Source organism: Mobula hypostoma, chromosome 6, assembly GCF_963921235.1.
Source record: "Mobula hypostoma chromosome 6, sMobHyp1.1, whole genome shotgun sequence".
In the NCBI taxonomy this organism is placed as follows: Eukaryota; Metazoa; Chordata; class Chondrichthyes; order Myliobatiformes; family Myliobatidae; genus Mobula; species Mobula hypostoma.
This window is the reverse complement of record NC_086102.1, coordinates 49,135,084-49,152,934: the sequence shown is the minus strand read 5'-3', so window position 1 is coordinate 49,152,934 and position 17,851 is coordinate 49,135,084. Positions and strand designations below refer to the sequence as shown.

The following is a 17,851-nucleotide window of genomic DNA, read 5'->3' as shown; positions in this document are numbered from 1 at the left end:
GGAGGGGGTGGGACAGGAATTGATGGCAATATCTGCAAATAAAATGGATTAGTGTAAAACACAATCTGTCGGAAGAACTCAGTGGGTTGAGAAGCATCTGTGGGTTGAAAATAATGTTTCAGGTCGAAGCCCTGCTCCAGTCCTTACTTAAAAGGCAAAAGATGCCCGAGGAGACTTACCATTCCTGCAGTTCAGGAGAGGGGATGAGTCCAGCCGTACCATTCTTTGAGTTTTCCAACTTGCCTTGCCACCAATTGTGATCATCTTTACTGATAATTTGTATGATCTCTCCAACTCGGAAACGGATCCCAGCCTCTTTGCAAGGAATGAGGTCATCTTTTGATGGATCATATTCAAATTGCGCTCGAACATAAATCTACGGGATAAATAGACTTTCATAAGAAAATGTGACAGAATTGTGCATTCAAAAAATAAACATGAATCTATCAGACAACACTTCCACTAATATGAGCTGTACTGATTTGAAATAATTTGATGAACAAAATTACTTAGATTGCTTTTCCTTTCTCTAGGAGGTAGTAGTAACATTAGATGGGATAAAAATAAAGTACACAACAAAAAGGCTAAACCTGGCAATCCAGCCCATTCAGCTGAAGTGGTAGGGAAGAGAGATTTTGAACTGGGATTTCCCAGTTCACATCTGCCAATGACCTCAATAAAACCTATCCACAAAGCTGTGTATATGATATTTAGCAACAGTAAGGGCACCATGATGGGTGAGGAACCAATTTTGACAGACAACAAACCTAGAAATAAAAAAAACTTTTTATAATGTTTTAAGCAGATGAGAGTACATAGATAGGGATATACTGGGATAAAGCTGAAGGTAAAAAAATGATAAAATTGAGAATTTTGAAATAGTTGTTCTAAGGGAAATAGTTTTAGAATCAGAGACAAAACAGCAGTAAGTACGATCAAGCATAACTTTAAAAACTCAGTTCCACCTTGTTCAAAAACTAGGGTAGGATTTACACAATGAATGGTAGGGCACTGAGGCATGTGGTAGAACAGGGATCTGGGAATACAGATCCAAAATTCCTTGAACGTGGCATCACAGGTAGATAGGGTCATAAAGAGAGATTTTGGCACATTGCTCTTCATAAATCAAAGTACTGAAAACAGAGGTGAGATGTTATGTTAAAGTTGTACAAGACTCTGGCAAAGCTTAATTTGGAGTATTGTGTGCAGTTTTGGTCCCCTACCTACAGGGAAGATGTCAATAAGATTGAAAGAGTGTAGAGGAAATTTACAAGGATGTTGCTGGATCCTGAGGACCTGAGTTATAGAGAAAGGTTGAATAGTTAGGACTTCATTCCCTGGAGCGTAGGAGATTGAAGGGAGATTTGATAGAGGAATACAAAATTATGAGGGGCATCGATAGTGTAAATATAAACAGCATTTTTCCACTGAGATTGGATGAGACTAGAACCAGAGGTCATGGGTTAAGGGTGAAAAGTGAAATGTTTAAGGGGAACATGAGGGGTAACCTCTTCACTCAGAGGATGGTGAGAGTGCGGAACAAGCTGTCAGAAGTAGCGGATGCAGGTTTGGTTTCAATATTTAAGAGAAGCTTGGAAAAGTTCATGAATGGGAAGGGAATGGAGGGGTGTGGGTGAATGGGACTAGGCAGAATAACAGTTTGGTATGGACCAGAAGGGCCAAAGGGCCTGTTTCTGACCTGTAGTGTTCTATGACTCTACCTCATACTTACATTGGATTTCACTGGAAATAGCGCAGAAAAATTAATAGCCTTGTCAACAATGAGGACACAGGTTTAAAGTGTGAGAGGAAATGTATGGAGATCTGAGGAGCAAGTTTTCCACACAGGGATAGTGGGTAAATGGAACAAGCTGCTAGAGGATATGGTAGAGTCAAGTACAATCAAAGTATTTAATAAGTTTTTGGAGAGGTGTCATCAATAGGAACAGGAGTGGATATGGGCCAAATTCAGGAAAATACAGTGAGCATAAATAGGCATCTTCACCATATTGACCAGTTGGGTCGAAGGACCTGTTTCGATGCTGTACAACTCTATGATGCCAGCCTTGGCAAAGACTGCTGTAAAGAAACTAAGTGACAATTTGAGGATGTCTACACTTAACTATACATTCCTGTTCCTGTGAAACTGTTAATAATTAATGAAGTTTTACCACAACTACACCTGCAAATAATCCAGAGCAAACTGGTATTTGGAAAAGTGTGTGGTGGCAAATGAAAGTCAGCACAAATTTCTCAGAAAGAAATCATATTCAACTAAATTGAATGAGTTCTTTTATGAAATAATAGAACATTAGTAAGACCAACACCATTGAAATATTGCAGTATCAAAATAACAGACTAAATAGAAAAATTTAAGTGAATCAATAAAGGTGTGATGATATAGTCAATTTGTTTAAAACATTCCTTTATCAAGGACAGCAGCAATACAGATACCCAACTGGCTAAATGCCAGAAATGACTTTTAGAAGTGGAGTGAAATAAGTTGCTTTATTTTTTTTATTTTTATTTAGGGACACAGCATAGTAACAGGCCCTTCTGGCTCAATGAGTCTGCACCACCCAATTACACCCTATTAACCTGTACATTTTTGAATGCAAAACCAGAGCACCCAGAGGAAACCCACATGATCACAGGGAGAGTGTACAAACTTTTTATAGACAATGGTGGAATTGAACTTGGGTCTCTGGCATTGTAATAGTGTTACACTCACCACTGTACTACTTTGCATGTAATACTGAACTTCAAGAGTCAGGATTATTTCTTTCTTCTTAAATATTTAATCTATACTTTGCTGGATAGAGCTTAATTTCAATATGTTGGTGATACAAATGTAGGAAGGAAGGAAAAAGTACACTGGAGGACTTCAGAGGGACAGATAGGTTTAATGCCCAGACATATGGCAAGTGAAGTTTAACACAGGTGAGTGTTCAATAATGGTAGGAAGTTAAGGAACAGCCAATAAAGTAGAAAACTGGGTTTCATGCATAACATTCTTTGAAAATGATGAGGTAAGTTGAGATGACTTAAGACATCAAATCACTGACTTTATCAAAGAAGCTATATAATATATAAATCAGGAAATCTGCAAGCCATAATATAACACTGCCTAGGTTGCAGCTAGAATACCATTTTCAATTCTGGGCAGCACATTTCAGGAAGAATCCCAGAACCTGGAATAGGCAGAATGTGATTTACTGGAATGGATTTAGGGATGAAGATTTTAGTTACATAGAGAAACCAGAAAACTGGGGCTATTCTCGTGAGGTGAATTTACATACTTATGTTGCTCATTATTTATTCCATCAGAAGTAGTTTCAATTGGCAGGAGGATTGGCAAACTGACAGCGACAAAACAAGGTTAATGACAAAAGAACCAGACGTGACAGGAAACATTTTGTCTTAAAGCATTCATTATTATGCTCAGGAAAAGATGGTAGGAATAGATTCAAAAGTAACATTAGAAATTACTGAATAAATAAATAAATAACTAAAAGGACAGGATATATAAAGGTTTTTAAAAATGAGGTAATAAATCTAATTTGATTATTTCAAAAAAGTCTAATATAAGTATGATAGCAAGTACATATGAAGTGCAATATTCAGACAGCTGTTGCTAATTTCACCGGTGAGTTATAGATTCAAATACAATTATCTGATAAGTTAACACTGCAGTATACAAAATATTGAATGAAAAATGGATTGACTATGAGTGCTAAGTTACGGATACTATAAAATTTCTATGGACTATTCACCTGTCGTCCTTTTGGTTGTGCAGTTGATGGCAAGTCCTGCAGAATAAAGTCAACCCAAGGAAAAGAGATTTTCATTCCACCTTCAAAGCAAAACTTTGACAATTCTACCACATTTCACATTTATAGTTTTTATTGCTGCAAGATGTATATTATCTGGTGTATAATCAATTTGCAAAATGCATCATGCAGTTACATAAAACAACCTACAAGAATAATTAGGCCAGGCTGTTTAGCAACAAGCTGTAGAAAGCATATACTAGCTGTGAATAGTTATTGCTTCCCACCCCCAATATGCAGACTACATCTTCAACACAAATATATAGTGGCAATAATTTTTCAATACAGTAAAGCATTCAAAATATTTTAACTGTAAATAGCCATTGTTACTGCCTCTGCTTGGCATTACTTAACCGTAAGAATTTTGTAATTTTGGTTGCACAATGTGGAATGGGGTTCAAAGAATGGAAACCAGATTTACTATTTGAGAAGCTTGGATTACCATAAACCACATTACTCTGGTTTTGTCAATGAGAAAAGAGAATCTCTTAAACCATCATATCTATCTTGTGTAAATTACTTTCCATTGGTTGTCATTCTATAGTTTCTTCTCTGAGCGGATACTGCTGTGTAATATTTTGTTTTCTTTGGAATTAGCATAAAGGAGGAAAGTAAGTGAGACAAGGACTGGCTTTGCCTCCATATTTTTATATCTGAACATGTTCTGCAAAACTAAAATCTGTAGAATAAGTATGCACTGAAAAAGCAAAACTAATGTATGGAGGGAGCTTAGGATGCAAGTCCAAACCTTCCTGAAAGTGGCAACACAAACAGACAATGCAATAAATAAGGCATATGGCATACTTGCCTCAAAGTTGGGTGTTGAGTATAAAGTCAGGAAGTCATGTTGGAGCTGTACAAATCTTTGGTTAGGTCACATTTGGAGTAACATGTGCATTTCAGGTCACTGCATTACAAGAAGTAGAGGCTCTGGAGAAGAGTTTCACCAGGATAGTGTATGGAGTATTAGCCATAAGGAGAGGTTGGACAAACATGGATTGCTTTCTTTGGAGCCTGGAAGTTGGGTGATCTGATAGAAGTATATAATATTATGAGGCATAGACAGAGTAGGGAGTCAGAGTCATTTCCCCCAGGGTAGAAATACGAAATGCTAGAGGGCATAGCTTTAAAGTGACAGAGAAAAAGTTAAAGGAGATTTATGAGGTAAGCTTTTTTTTTAAAAAAAGACAGAATTGTAGTTGCCTGGAACATACATGGTAGAAGCAGATATTGTAGCACTGTTTAAGAGGCATTTAGACAGGCACCTGAACAGGCAGGAAATTGAGGGATATACACCATGTGCAGGTAAATGGAATTAGTTTATACTGATATTATAGTTTTCTGTCAGGGAGAATGAAGACCCTTTTTGTTCTGCACTATTCACTAATTTTCAGTGTAATGTTTCCGGGCTATGGAGAGATAATTTATCCAAATTTTGCATTCTCAATTCATATCTAGTGGAATGTAGACATATGGACATTGCATGAGATTGGATCCAGTTGTGATGTCCTCTATTCAGGAATAGCCTGCTGACCATAATTGTTAACATTCATACTGAAAACATTAACCAGTTGGGCAATGTAGAATGGGTGTGATCACCTACGGATTAATACCCAAGGAAGCAACACCTTGCATAGGAGAAGTGATTGAGAGAGATTTGCTGGAAAATAGAAGGACGTTAAAAGAAACAGGCAGAAGCTTATTGCAGTTATAAAGCCAACATGCCAACTGAAATGTAGGATAAATATTAGTAGTTAATGCATCAGATAACAAGCTTTCCTGCTTGGAGTTATTTAGTCTGAAATTATTCAGACAGGCTAATATAAAGGACTCCACTGCATTTGAAAAATATTCATATGAATCAAATGTGATCTACTTGCTAATGCTGCAAATTCAGGCAAAATAATTTACCTCGTTATCTGATCTCTGAAGTAAAATAAATTATTAATCTGTGACAAACAAACCTCTCATGTATGATCAATGCTCTCCTCAGAAACCTGAATGCAGGCAAACATTGGAACTTGTGTTGAAAATGTATGACAATCCCATTATTTTTTGTTATTACTAGGCATTACAAGATTGATAGCATTGAGTTGCTTGGCCAGGCTTCAGCTTCATACCATAATGTGCAGGTACCACCGCAGCAGTGAGCACACCAATTTGAGAACTCAGATAGCGGAAACCAAACCCTACCTCTCAGAGCTCTGGTGTGATGCTATGCCAGCTTTCATTTTGGAACCATCATTACACAAGTTAACTCTTCAATTCTCCCCCTACTCAACCTCATTTTACTTCTTCATAGACAAACCATCTAAATGGAAAGAAATATTTCCAGTATTTGGTTGTGCTAATGCACCTTCGAAGGAAAATGCATCGCAAACCAATCCACTGCTGAATTTCATCTTAGTTATCAGGAAATGAATGAGGCTGACATTACCAGTGACTTTCTTATGTGGTATTTAAAAAGAACCAATAGGACTTTTCTGAAAGATAAATTCCTTGCTACAGAGGCAATACTAATAAAATTATACCATGTGTGTGTTGTAAATGGAAACCTTACCGAAACAGAATTATAAGTGCTGCTATAGCCGTTAGCTGGGGATTGTCTGGATGTGGAGGGGGAATCTCTCTGCAACGAGACAGAAGATTCAGTAGCACCTTATATACACAACTGCAACATATGTCAGAATTTTAAACAATGTTTTGAAAAAAAAATGCATTGATCAAGGTCCAATTTAATTGTTTCTAAATAATTGTTTCTCAATTTTTAATGTATATTAGTTGCATTTAATCTACAAAGCTTTTGGTCTAAGCAGATATATTTTAATTTTTTGGAATAAAACAGCTAAAAAGTTTTTGTTTTTACAATGTTGTATTACACTACAAGCTTCTTCTAAAGAGCTTGTTTATATAAAATTCTTAAAGGGCTTGACTGTACTGCAAAGCTGTTTCATCAACAGGAGAGTTTTGAACAAGGACTTAAGGTGTTGGGTTAAGAGTCTGATCAGCAATGACAGAGAAAACACATGTGATTTGGAGACAAGAATGCAAAACTTCACCAGCAGTATTGTTTTGTGATTCTTGGTAATGGAAGTGTATGTATACACAGACTAAGGAAAGGTACTTGGTTTGAATATTTTCCACAATTACTATTCAATCACTGATGAGATACTTTTTAGAAAGGAAGTTTATAAAGTGACCCATGTGCATGCTTGTAATTAATGCGTAACTGCAGCTTGCACAGCCTTACTGCCTATGTTTACGAGCGCCCATTGAAAACTATACTAATAATTTTGAAAGTGCACGTCAAATTGATGGCATATCAAGAACAGAACTGGTTGCGGGCTCAACGTTCTTATCTCCGATGGTTAACCAGGTTACTTTTGGGATTAGTTGGAGCAACTATTAGTATGTGTGAATCATCAGACTGCTTCACTTATATGAAGAATTAAACATTCATGTAGCTAATATATAGCATTGAGGAGTTTGAAAATAGTATAATTAATGTTAAAATAGCCTTTTGTTATTTTGTTAAACAATGACTTAATGTTAATTGAATAAACTGAACTTTCAATAAATTAACTGTACTAAATAAAATTATAACAGTTTTCATAACAGAAAATACAACAGTATCCTAAATATCTGCAAATAGAACCCTTATTTTCAATACAGGATCACAATACGAGATACACACTTCAATCATATGCAACCTCTAATATGATTTTACACATGAAGCTACTGAGTTGGAAGGAAAAACAAACATGACTGCAATTTCCTGTCTAACATTTGCTCAAATATTTACTGCTAGTAAAATGTTTACTAAAACAGCTTCCTTAACAAGAATAAAAAAACACAAAATGAGCATTGAATTTAACAAATTCAGATAATCAGACATTGTTCTACACAAGTTTTCCTCTCGTCTCTCCTGGTATTTCTAATTTTATTTATATAATATTTGTTCATTTACCAGGCCTTCTATCACCCTCCTTTAACCTGGCACTGCGAGCACTTGTGGCATTTTATTTCTTCTCTTTGCCACCCTACCATTGGCCTCCACACTTCTTTGTTTCCTCTGCAATTTTAAACCTGTTTTATTTTTAGCCATCCCAACACCTTTCTCCATGGATGCACATTGAAAGACATCAGATTAGTATTCTAATTACTGCCACATAGGTTTCAAAAACATTTATTCCATTTCCTCGTTTCATTTAATTACAAGTAAAGTTTCTGGTTTATGGGATTAGGATTGATCTAATCAATTTTTTGTGCACTAACTTCACTCAAAATGCCACAAGTAGGTTGAAGACTAATCACTGTTATTTCTTCATAATGCTTAATGTAGAAAACTGGTTCTACTTGTTTCCAATTTCTGCCTTTTACTGGTTTTCATGTAAACATCCATGCTAACATCTGCCTCTTTCCATCTCATCTTCTCTGCCTTAACTATATTTTTGATCAATCACTCTCACCTTGCTTCTTGCAAGGAATCTATTTATTTCTTTCATGAAACCATGAACACTACCTTATTATTCCCCATGAGCACTATCTAATTCATTTTTTGCACTATTTATTTTGCAATTTATGGTAACTTTATCTTTGCACTTTGTAGATGCTGCAATACATCAATTACTACTGTTTAAGCCACAAATAAAGGAGCCCAGAAGCAGTTTGTTTTTGTATATGGGTGGCTGGGTGATGGGAGGGTGGGAAAGGGGGCTGTTTTTGTTTTGTTGGTGTTGCTGGTGTCGTTCTGCTGAACATTGTGGGCTGGCTATATGTGGTGACATTTGCGGGCTGCTCCGAGCATCTCCTTGGGTGTGTTGGTTGCTTACACAAATGACACACTTCACTGTATGTTTTGATGACCATGTGATAATGTGGTTTTTGTTAGTTTTTCAGTCTTGGTTTGTCATGTGTTTCTGTGATATCATTCTGGAAAAACGTATCAATTCTTAATGCATGCATTACTAAATGACAATAATAGAGGACTGCATGTCCTCCTAATCTAATCTAATAAATAAATCTGAATATTAATACAAGATGGTGGTATTAAACCAGATTCTGAGGTTCTTCATTTTTAACGCATCTGTTATAAATGCTTCATATTCAGAATTCCTTGAAAGAGGAGTCACAGGTAGACAGGGTTGTAAAGAGAGATCTTGGCAGATATGCTTTCATAAATCAGAGTACTGAGTACAGGAGTTTTAATGTTATGTTGAAGATGTATAAGACATTAGTGAGGCTAAATTTGGAGTATTGTGTGTAGTTCTGGTCACCCACCAAAAGGAAAGATATCAATAAGATTGGAAGAGTACTTTGAAAATATACAAGGATGTTGCCAGAACTTGAAGCACTGAGTTGTAGAGAGGGGTTGAATAAGTTAGAACTTTATTTTTTGGAGTATAGAAGGATGAGGAGAGATTTGATAGAGGGATATGAAATTATGAGAGGTATAGGCAGGATAAATACAAGCAGGCCTTTTCTTCTGAGGTTCGGTGAGACCAGAACTAGATGTCATTGGTTAAGGCTGAAAGGTGAAACACTTAGGAGGAATCTGAGGGGGAACATCTTCACTCAGAGGGTGGTGTGATGGTAGGGGTATGGACAGCTATGGTCCAGTTGCGGGCCAAAGCAGAGTAACAGTTGTGCACGGACTAATTGGGCTGAATGGTCTGCTTCTGTGCTGTAGTGCTCTATAACTCATAAAAGATTCCACTATTCATGCTATTATTTACGTTATGTCATTATATCCCTTTAATTGAGGATTCCTATCTGCTGTTGTTGATAGGAACCTTGACCATGTCCATTCCATTTTCAATCCTTAAGCAATAACCCTTCCTTCCTGTGAAACCAATCAAGTTTCTCTGTGATTACTCCTTCATTCGTGAGCAACCTTCATTCCCAGATCATCCTCTACTATTTCCCCCACAACAGCATGATATCTCCCCAAATCGCACTCAATATTGCAAAATTATGATACCTGTCAAAATATCCTGATCCACAGTACCTGTATTTGAAGTTCTGTCTATTATACGGTTCTTACATTTGTTTTCATATTTCACTCATATACAAAAATAACTAGAGGGAGATTCAAGATCTCAAGACTCTTTCACTAGTGAATTATGGCCGATAAAACCAACACTGCATCTTCAGATAAAGAGTAGGTAGAAAACTACTTGTCATTACAATCAATGCATCAATCAAGGGAAGTGAAATGTATCTAAGTTTAACTTGGTAACCTCCTTGTTGTGAGAGAACTGAACAAGCTTTTGAAGGTGGTAAAACAAGGGATTAGAGTTTAGTAAAAATAAAAAGCTACCACAATTTAGTGATTGTCAAAGTGATGGCTGATATTGCCCAAATGAAGCAAGTACTAAACAAGAAAAGGCAGTACAAAAGAAAGAGAGGAAACAACCTATAACTGAATCAAAATGGACCTATGTTCTTATTGAAGCAGTTCAAAGACAGTACAAATAACTTGAAATTGGCAAGTTATGCAAGGACTAGGTCTGAGACTCGAAGCGATCAAGATTAACATTTACACTGTAACAATATACTTACAGTGGCATGCAAAAGTTTGGGCACCCAGGTCAAAATTTCTGTTACTGTGAATAGCTAAGCGAGGAAAAGATGATCTGATTTCCAAAAGGCATAAAGTTAAAGATGACACATATAATATTTTAAGCAAGATTACTTTTTTATTTCCATCTTTTACAGTTTCAAAATAACAAAAAAAGAAAAGTGCCTGAAGCAAAAGTTTGGGCACCCTGCATGGTCAGTACTTAGTAACACCCCCTTTGGCAAGTATCACAGCTTGTAAATGCTTTCTGTAGCCAGCTAAGAGTCTTTCAATTCCTGTTTGGGGGATTTTCGCCCATTCTTCCTTACAAAAGGCTTCTAGTTCTGTGAGATTCTTGGGCCGTCTTGCATGCACTGCTCTTTTGAGGTCTACCCACAGATTTTTGATGATGGTTAGGTCGGGGTTCTGTGAGGGTCATGGAAAAACCTTCAGCTTGCGCCTCTTGAGGTAGTCCATTGTGGATTTTGAGGTGTGTTTAGGATCATTATCCTGTTGTAGAAGCCATCCTCTTTTCATCTTCAGCTTTTTTACAGATGGTGCGATGTTTGCTTCTAGAATTTGCTGGTATTTAATTGAATTCATCCTTCCCTCTACCAGTGAAATGTTCCCTGTCCCATTGGCTGCAACACAACCCCAAAGCATGATCGATCCACCCCTGTGCTTAACAGTTGGAGAGGTGTTCTTTTCATGAAATTCTGCACCCTTTTTTCTCCAAACATACCTTTGCTCATTGCGGCCAAAAAGTTCTATTCAAAAGGTTCAAAGGAACATCTAAACAAGCCTGATGCATTTTGGAAACAAGTCCTGTGGACTGAAGTTAAAATAGAACTTTTTAGCTATTCACAGTAAGAGAAATTTTGACCGGGGTGCCCAGACTTTTGCATGCCACTGCCCAAGGTGAATAATGTCAAATTTTAGCATTGAAAACAGTAACAGTAAATACTTTTGCATTCTGGGTTATGTCATCTGGAAGTGGATCAAAATTCATTCAATAAAGACTTTTATCCTCTCATGTAATTTTAGTGAAAAAAGGGCTGAATGGTGAAATCCACTTCTCTATTCCGTTATCATAGTTGTAAAATTGGTGTGCATAATGAACATTGCAGAGAAAACCAGTTTTTACAGAAAGCTTTATCCATCACCAGTCAGCAGGCAGTTATAGCCATAACGGTTGGGAATGGGAGGGGAAGAAATAATAAGTAAATTATATAGATATATATACATTTTTTCTATATATATATATATATCTATATAAAACATTTCTTAAACTGGTTACCTCACATGACGATGATTGAGTGCGGTAACTTGGCACAATCTTGAAGGTAATACTTCCTCTCATTTCTCTCTGGTAGGGACATAAAATTAATATTAGGACAGAATTATAGGATGGAATTCTTATATTTGAACAATCAAAGCTGGATTCACAAATAATTCTGATGTTTTCACTAAGTACTGTGAAAAATAAAATAACATTTCACACATTTGAAATCTTGATCACATTTTGCTCCTAAACAAAAATAACCAGAAGCAGCATAAATGGCTCAACATTCTTTTACTGGTGAATTATGGCCTAGCTGTACAACCTCTGTATCATACAAAAAAGGGCAGAAAATTTCAATTAAGGCATCAATAAGGGAAGGGAAATGTATCAAAATTTAACTTGCTAAATCTCTTTGGTGTGAGGGAATTGAACACTTAAAAATAATAGATAAAAGCACTCTTGTTTAGAAAAAGCACAATTTTTGATAAACTTTAAAAACCTGATTTGCAAAACTAAGGATTAGAGTTTAGTTAAAATATAACTAAGTGACTGTAACAATGGTCACGGGTATCATTGCATAGAGCATACACCAAATTGCTATTGAACTATTGAAGTAAGCTCTGGAACAAGAGACAGCTCTCTAAAGAGCATGAATAACCTACAACTGGCTGAAAACTACAATCGAAGGCAAACTGACCCATGTTCTTATAGAAAGGCTCAAGATAGAACTTAACTTGAAATTGGCAGGATGGGCAAATACCAAGTTTGAGACTAAAAGAGGAGATCAAGACTAATAGTAAGATTGCAATAGTATTCTGGTGACACGAGTTGAATAATGCTAAATTTATTCTTTGATAATTTTAACAATAGACAGTTTTGCATTTTGAGTTATGCTATCCGGGAAATAAATTGAAACTTATTAAACTGATTGAAATCTATTAAACATAAAATTGATCTGCAGGTATTTACTTGATGTCTCAAGAAATGAAGAAACAAGGCTACCCAGCACTCTCAATCTCCATATAGCACTAAAGTCCGAAGTATTAAATAAAAATTAAGAAAAGATTACCCTGCATACTCACAAGCATCTTTTGAAGTTGCTCTACTGTCTGGTTAGCAACACTGATGCCATTTATTTCTCTGATTTCATCACCGACATGGAGCGTTCCTACATAAGATTCACATAAAGACCAACAGATTTTTCTTTTTGATAAAGCTAAAGAAAATCTCATTAAACTGAAAAAGGTTGTCCCTTTGTCATTAACCTTCCTTTTCAGAAATCCATCCAATAGTTTCATGAACCAACATTAACATCAGGTTTTTGAATAGAAGCTTTATTTCTCTTTGCTAAGGAAGTTTTCTCAGAGTTCTGTTCCCTTTTGACTTCCTTCTAAATTATGTTTCTTCTTACAAGTGAATAATGTATTAGATCAATTCTCTTCATAGTGCTGATTTTTCAAATTAAATTTCTTGGATCTTGTCAGTACTGGCAAGAGTGACATTTACTGCACATGAGAAGGTCACAGTGTGCCATGTCCTTGAACTGCAGTGGTCCGTCTGATGAATGTACTCCCACAGTGCTGTTAGATAGGGATTTCTAAAAATTACGGCACAGTGAAGAAGAAATTGGATTGGTGCTCAATTTGGGATGGAATCTACAGATGGTTGTGCAATCATTTGGCTGCTGTCACTGTATTTTATTGGAGCTAGGGTTCAAGAGGTGTTATTGGAGGTGCTGTCTGGAAGGTGCTTTCGGAGCAGCCTATGAGTGACTGCAGTCACTGTACACCGGTGGTAGAAAGAAGGTTTAAGGTGATAGGTGGGATGCTAATCAACCATTATAATCAACCAGAAAAGGAGACATACAGAAGGAAATACCAACAGGAAAAATGACTGAATGTTGATTCCAGCAACATGAATTAGCCTTTTTTTTGTAATGGAAAATATATTTTCCTTTGGTACAAATTTTTTACTCCTTACCTTGCCTATGGATCATTCCGCCATGCATAATCCTTGCAACAATACAATGGTTCATTTCATTCATTTTTAAAGTTATCCCCTGAATGAAGGAACATGAAGAAAATCAATGAGATGTAAAGCATTAAAAGTAGTTAGAAATGCAACAGTTGTATTATATAAAGCAATTTCAAAGCTAAGTATTTTCCACACCTTAATACAAAACAATGATATATTCTAAGAAGCATTCTACATTAGATGTAACAGTACCATCTAAAAAGGAATGTAGACAGACATCTCCATAGGTGGTTGACAGCAGATACAAAATGGAGAGGCAAATGACTGAAATGGAATCAGAATTATTGTCACATGTGCCAAAGAAGACTGCAAAGCTTGTCTTGATACTGTTCAAACAGATCAATTCAGTACACAGTGCATTGAGGTAGTACCAGAGAGCTATAGTTTTATAGTAGCAAGGTAGAAGCTGTCCTTAATGGGAACCAGTATGATAGAGCCAAGGATGAGTCAGCAGGTTTACAAGTAGATGATGGATATAACATGAATGTAAGCAAGGACAAGCCAATGATTGGGTACAGACACAGACAGGACAAAATGTTAAATTGTACTACAGAGGCAAAACCAAAAGGGCGAAGAATGTAGACTGAAGCTGCTGTATTTAAATATGCGTAGCATTCAGAATAAGGTGGATAGAAGGCCATAGTCAGGAGCTTAACATCAAAGGATATACTTTGCATCAAAAGGACAGGCAGGAAGGCATAGGTGGTGGTGTGGTTCTGTTGGTAAGAGATGGAATTACATCTTTAGAAGGAGGTAACATGGGGTCAGAGAAGGGTGGAGTTGAGAAACTGCAAGGGTAAAAAGCCATTATGGGAATCATATATAAGCCTCCAAGATGTGGGGTTGAGATTGCAAAGGGAGCTGGAAAAGGCATGCAATAAAGATAATGACACAATTGTAATGGAGGACTTTAATATGCAAGGGGATTGGGAAAATCAGGCTGGTGTCGGATCGTAAGAGAGGGAGTTTGTTGAATGACTATGAGGTGGCTTTTTAGAGCAGCTTGTGCTTGAGCCTACTTGGGGAAAGGCCACCTTAGATTGGATGTTGTACAATAACCCAGGTCTTATTAGAGAGCTTAACATAAAGGAACCCTGAGGAAACTGATCATAATATTATTGAATTCATACTACAATTTGAGAGGGAGAAGCACATGTATGAGTATCACAATGGAATAAAGGGAATTAGGGGCATGAGAGAGGAGCTTGCCCAAGTGGATTGGATACTGGCAGGAAAGGCGGCACATCAGAGATGGCTGGTTTCTGAGAATAGTTCACAAGGCGCAGGATAGATATGTCCCACAGAAGTTGTTCTCAAATAGAACATAGAATAGTACAGCACATTACAGGCCCTTCGGCCCATAACGTTGTGCTGACCCTTAAACCCTGCCTCCCAGAGAACCCCCTACCTTAAATTCCTCCATATACCTGTCTAGTAGTCTCTTAAACTTCACTAGTGCATCTGCCTCCACCACTGACTCAGGCAGTGCATTCCACGCACCAACCACTCTCTGAGTAAAAAACCTTCCTCTAATATCCCCCTTGAACTTCCCACCCCTTACCTTAAAGCCATGTCCTCTTGTATTGAGCAGTGGTGCCCTGGGGAAGAGGCGCTGGCTAGCCACTCTATCTATTCCTCTTATTATCTTGTACACCTCTATCATGTCTCCTCTCATCCTCCTTCTCTCCAAAGAGTAAAGCCCTAGCTCCCTTAATCTCTGATCATAATGCATACTTTCTAAACCAGGCAGCATCCTGGTAAATCTCCTCTGTACCCTTTCCAATGCTTCCACATCCTTCCTATAGTGAGGCGACCAGAACTGGACACAGTACTCCAAGTGTGGCCTAACCAGAGTTTTATAGAGCTGCATCATTACATCGTGACTCTTAAACTCTATCCCTCGACTTATGAAAGCTAACACTCCATAATCTACCTGTGAGGCAACTTTCAGGGATCTGTGCACATGTACCCCCAGATCCCTCTGCTCCTCCACACTATCAAGTATCCTGCCATTTACTTTGTACTCTGCCTTGGAGTTTGTCCTTCCACAGTCTACCACCTCACACTTCTCCAGGTTGAACTCCATCTGCCAAATGGCAAGGGTAGGTAGACAAGGGAAGTTAAGGACTGCATAAAAGCCAAGGGACTGGCATATAAGGTAGCAAAAGTAAGTGGGAAGTTGGATGATTGGGAAGCTTTTAAAATCCAACAAAAGGCAACTGAAAAAGCCGCAAGAAGAGAAAAGAAGAAATACGAGGGCAAATTAGCTAATAATATAAAGCAGGATACCAAAAGTTTTTTCAGTTATATAAAGAGTAAAAGGGAGGTGAGAGTTGATACTGGACCACTGGAAAATGATGCTTGCGAAGTAGTAATGGAGGACAAAAAAAAAAATAGCAAAAAAACTTAATAAGAACTTTGCAGCAGTCTTCACCATGGAAAACACTAGCAGTGTGCCAGAGGTTCGCGAGAGTCAGGGAGCAGGAGTGAGTGCCATTGCTATTACAAAGGAAAAACTGCTAGGCAAACTCAAAGGTTTAAAGGTGGATAAGTCACCTGGGCCAGACAGACTAGATCCCAGAGTCCTGAGAGAGGCTGTTGAAGAGATAACGGATGCATTGGTCATGATCTTTCAAGAATCACTTGATTCTGGCATGGTCCCAGAGGACTGGAAGATTGTAAATGTCACTCCACTCTTAAAGTAGGGGGGAAAGCAAAAGAATGGAAATTATAGGTCTAACCTCAGTGGTTGGTGAAGTGTTGGAGTCTATTATTAAGGATGAGGTTTCAAGGTACTTGGAGACTAATGATAAAATAAGATAAAGTCAACGTGCTTTGTGTAAAGGGAAATCTTACCTGACAAATCTGTTAGTGCTCTTCAAGGAAGTAACAAGCAGGGTGGACAAGGGAGAGGCAGTGGATATTATTTACTTGGATTTTCAGAAGGGATTTGATAAGGTGCCACACATGAGGTTGCTTAACAAGACAAAATCTTATGGCATTACAGGAAAGATACTGGCATGGACAGAGGAATAGCTGACAGGCAAGAAGCAGGGAGTGGAAATAAAGGGGCCTTTTCTGGTTGGCTGCCAATGACTGGTGGTGTTCCTCAGGGGTCTGTACTGGGACTGTTACTTTTCACATTGTCAATGATTTGGATCATGGAATTGATGGCTTTGTGGCAAAGTTTGTGGATGATAAGAAAATAGGTGGAGGGGTAGGTAGTGTTGAGGAAGCAATGTGATTACAGCAGGACTTAGGCAAATTGGAAGAATGGGCAAAAATGTGGCAGATAGAATACAGTGCTGGAAAATGTATGATAATACATTTTGATAAAAGGAACAATAGCGCAGACTATTATCTAAATGGGGAGAAGATTCTCAGAAGGGTAACTTACAGGTGTGTCTGTAGTAAAGAAGGCAAATGAAGTGTTGGCATTTATTTCAAGGGGAATAAAACATAAAAGCAAGATGATAATGTTGAGGCTTTATTAGAAACTACTCAGGCTGCATGGAGTATTGTCAACAGTTTTGGGCCCCTTATCTCAGAAAGGATATGTTGTCATTGGAGAGAGTCCAGCGGAGGTTCACGAGGATGATTCAAGGAATGAAAGTGTTAACATGAGGAGTGTTTGGCAGCTTTGGGCCTGTACTCACTGGAATTTAGAAGAATGCAGGGGGATCTCATTGAAACCTATCGAATGTTGAAAGAACTAGATAGGATGGATGTGGAGAGGATATTTCTTATGGTGGGGGTACCCAGAGGGCACAGCCTTGAAATTGAGGGGCAACCTTTTAGAACAGAGGTAAGAAGGATTTCTTTTAGCCAGAGAATAGTGAAATGTGGAATGCCCTGTCACAGACTGCGGTGGAGGCCAAGTCCATGGGTATAATTAAGGTGGAAGTTGATCGTTTCCTGATCGCTCAAGGCATCAAAGGATATGGTGAGAGGGCAGGTGTATGGGGTTGAGTGGGATTCGTGATCAGGCATGATGGAATGGCAGAGCAGACTCGATGGGCTGAATGGCCTAACCCTTCTCCTACGTCTTATGGTCTTGAGCTTGGTGGTATGTGCTTTTAGGCTTTTGTGTGGTTTGCCTGTTTGCCCTGATGAGTGGGGTTTTGATTTTGCTGGCTTGTTCACTGA

At 37.8% G+C, this 17,851-nt stretch overlaps 1 protein-coding gene across 8 annotated transcripts in view; it reads right to left on the bottom strand.

The window, feature by feature from the left end:
* caska (calcium/calmodulin-dependent serine protein kinase a) overlaps positions 1-17,851 on the bottom strand; it is a 415,030-nt gene that overhangs the window by 39,266 nt on the left and 357,913 nt on the right. For 2 of the 8 annotated variants that reach the window (XM_063050785.1, XM_063050787.1), the window contains exons 15-20: positions 13,652-13,730; positions 12,754-12,839; positions 11,687-11,755; positions 6,391-6,459; positions 3,774-3,809; positions 180-376 (exon numbers count right to left, since the gene is read on the bottom strand). In XM_063050785.1, coding sequence (XP_062906855.1) covers positions 180-376; positions 3,774-3,809; positions 6,391-6,459; positions 11,687-11,755; positions 12,754-12,839; positions 13,652-13,730 — 536 coding nt within the window. The remainder of the gene's footprint in view (positions 1-179; positions 377-3,773; positions 3,810-6,390; positions 6,460-11,686; positions 11,756-12,753; positions 12,840-13,651; positions 13,731-17,851) is intronic. The other 6 variants (XM_063050788.1, XM_063050789.1, XM_063050790.1 and 3 more) reach the window with 3 other exon arrangements.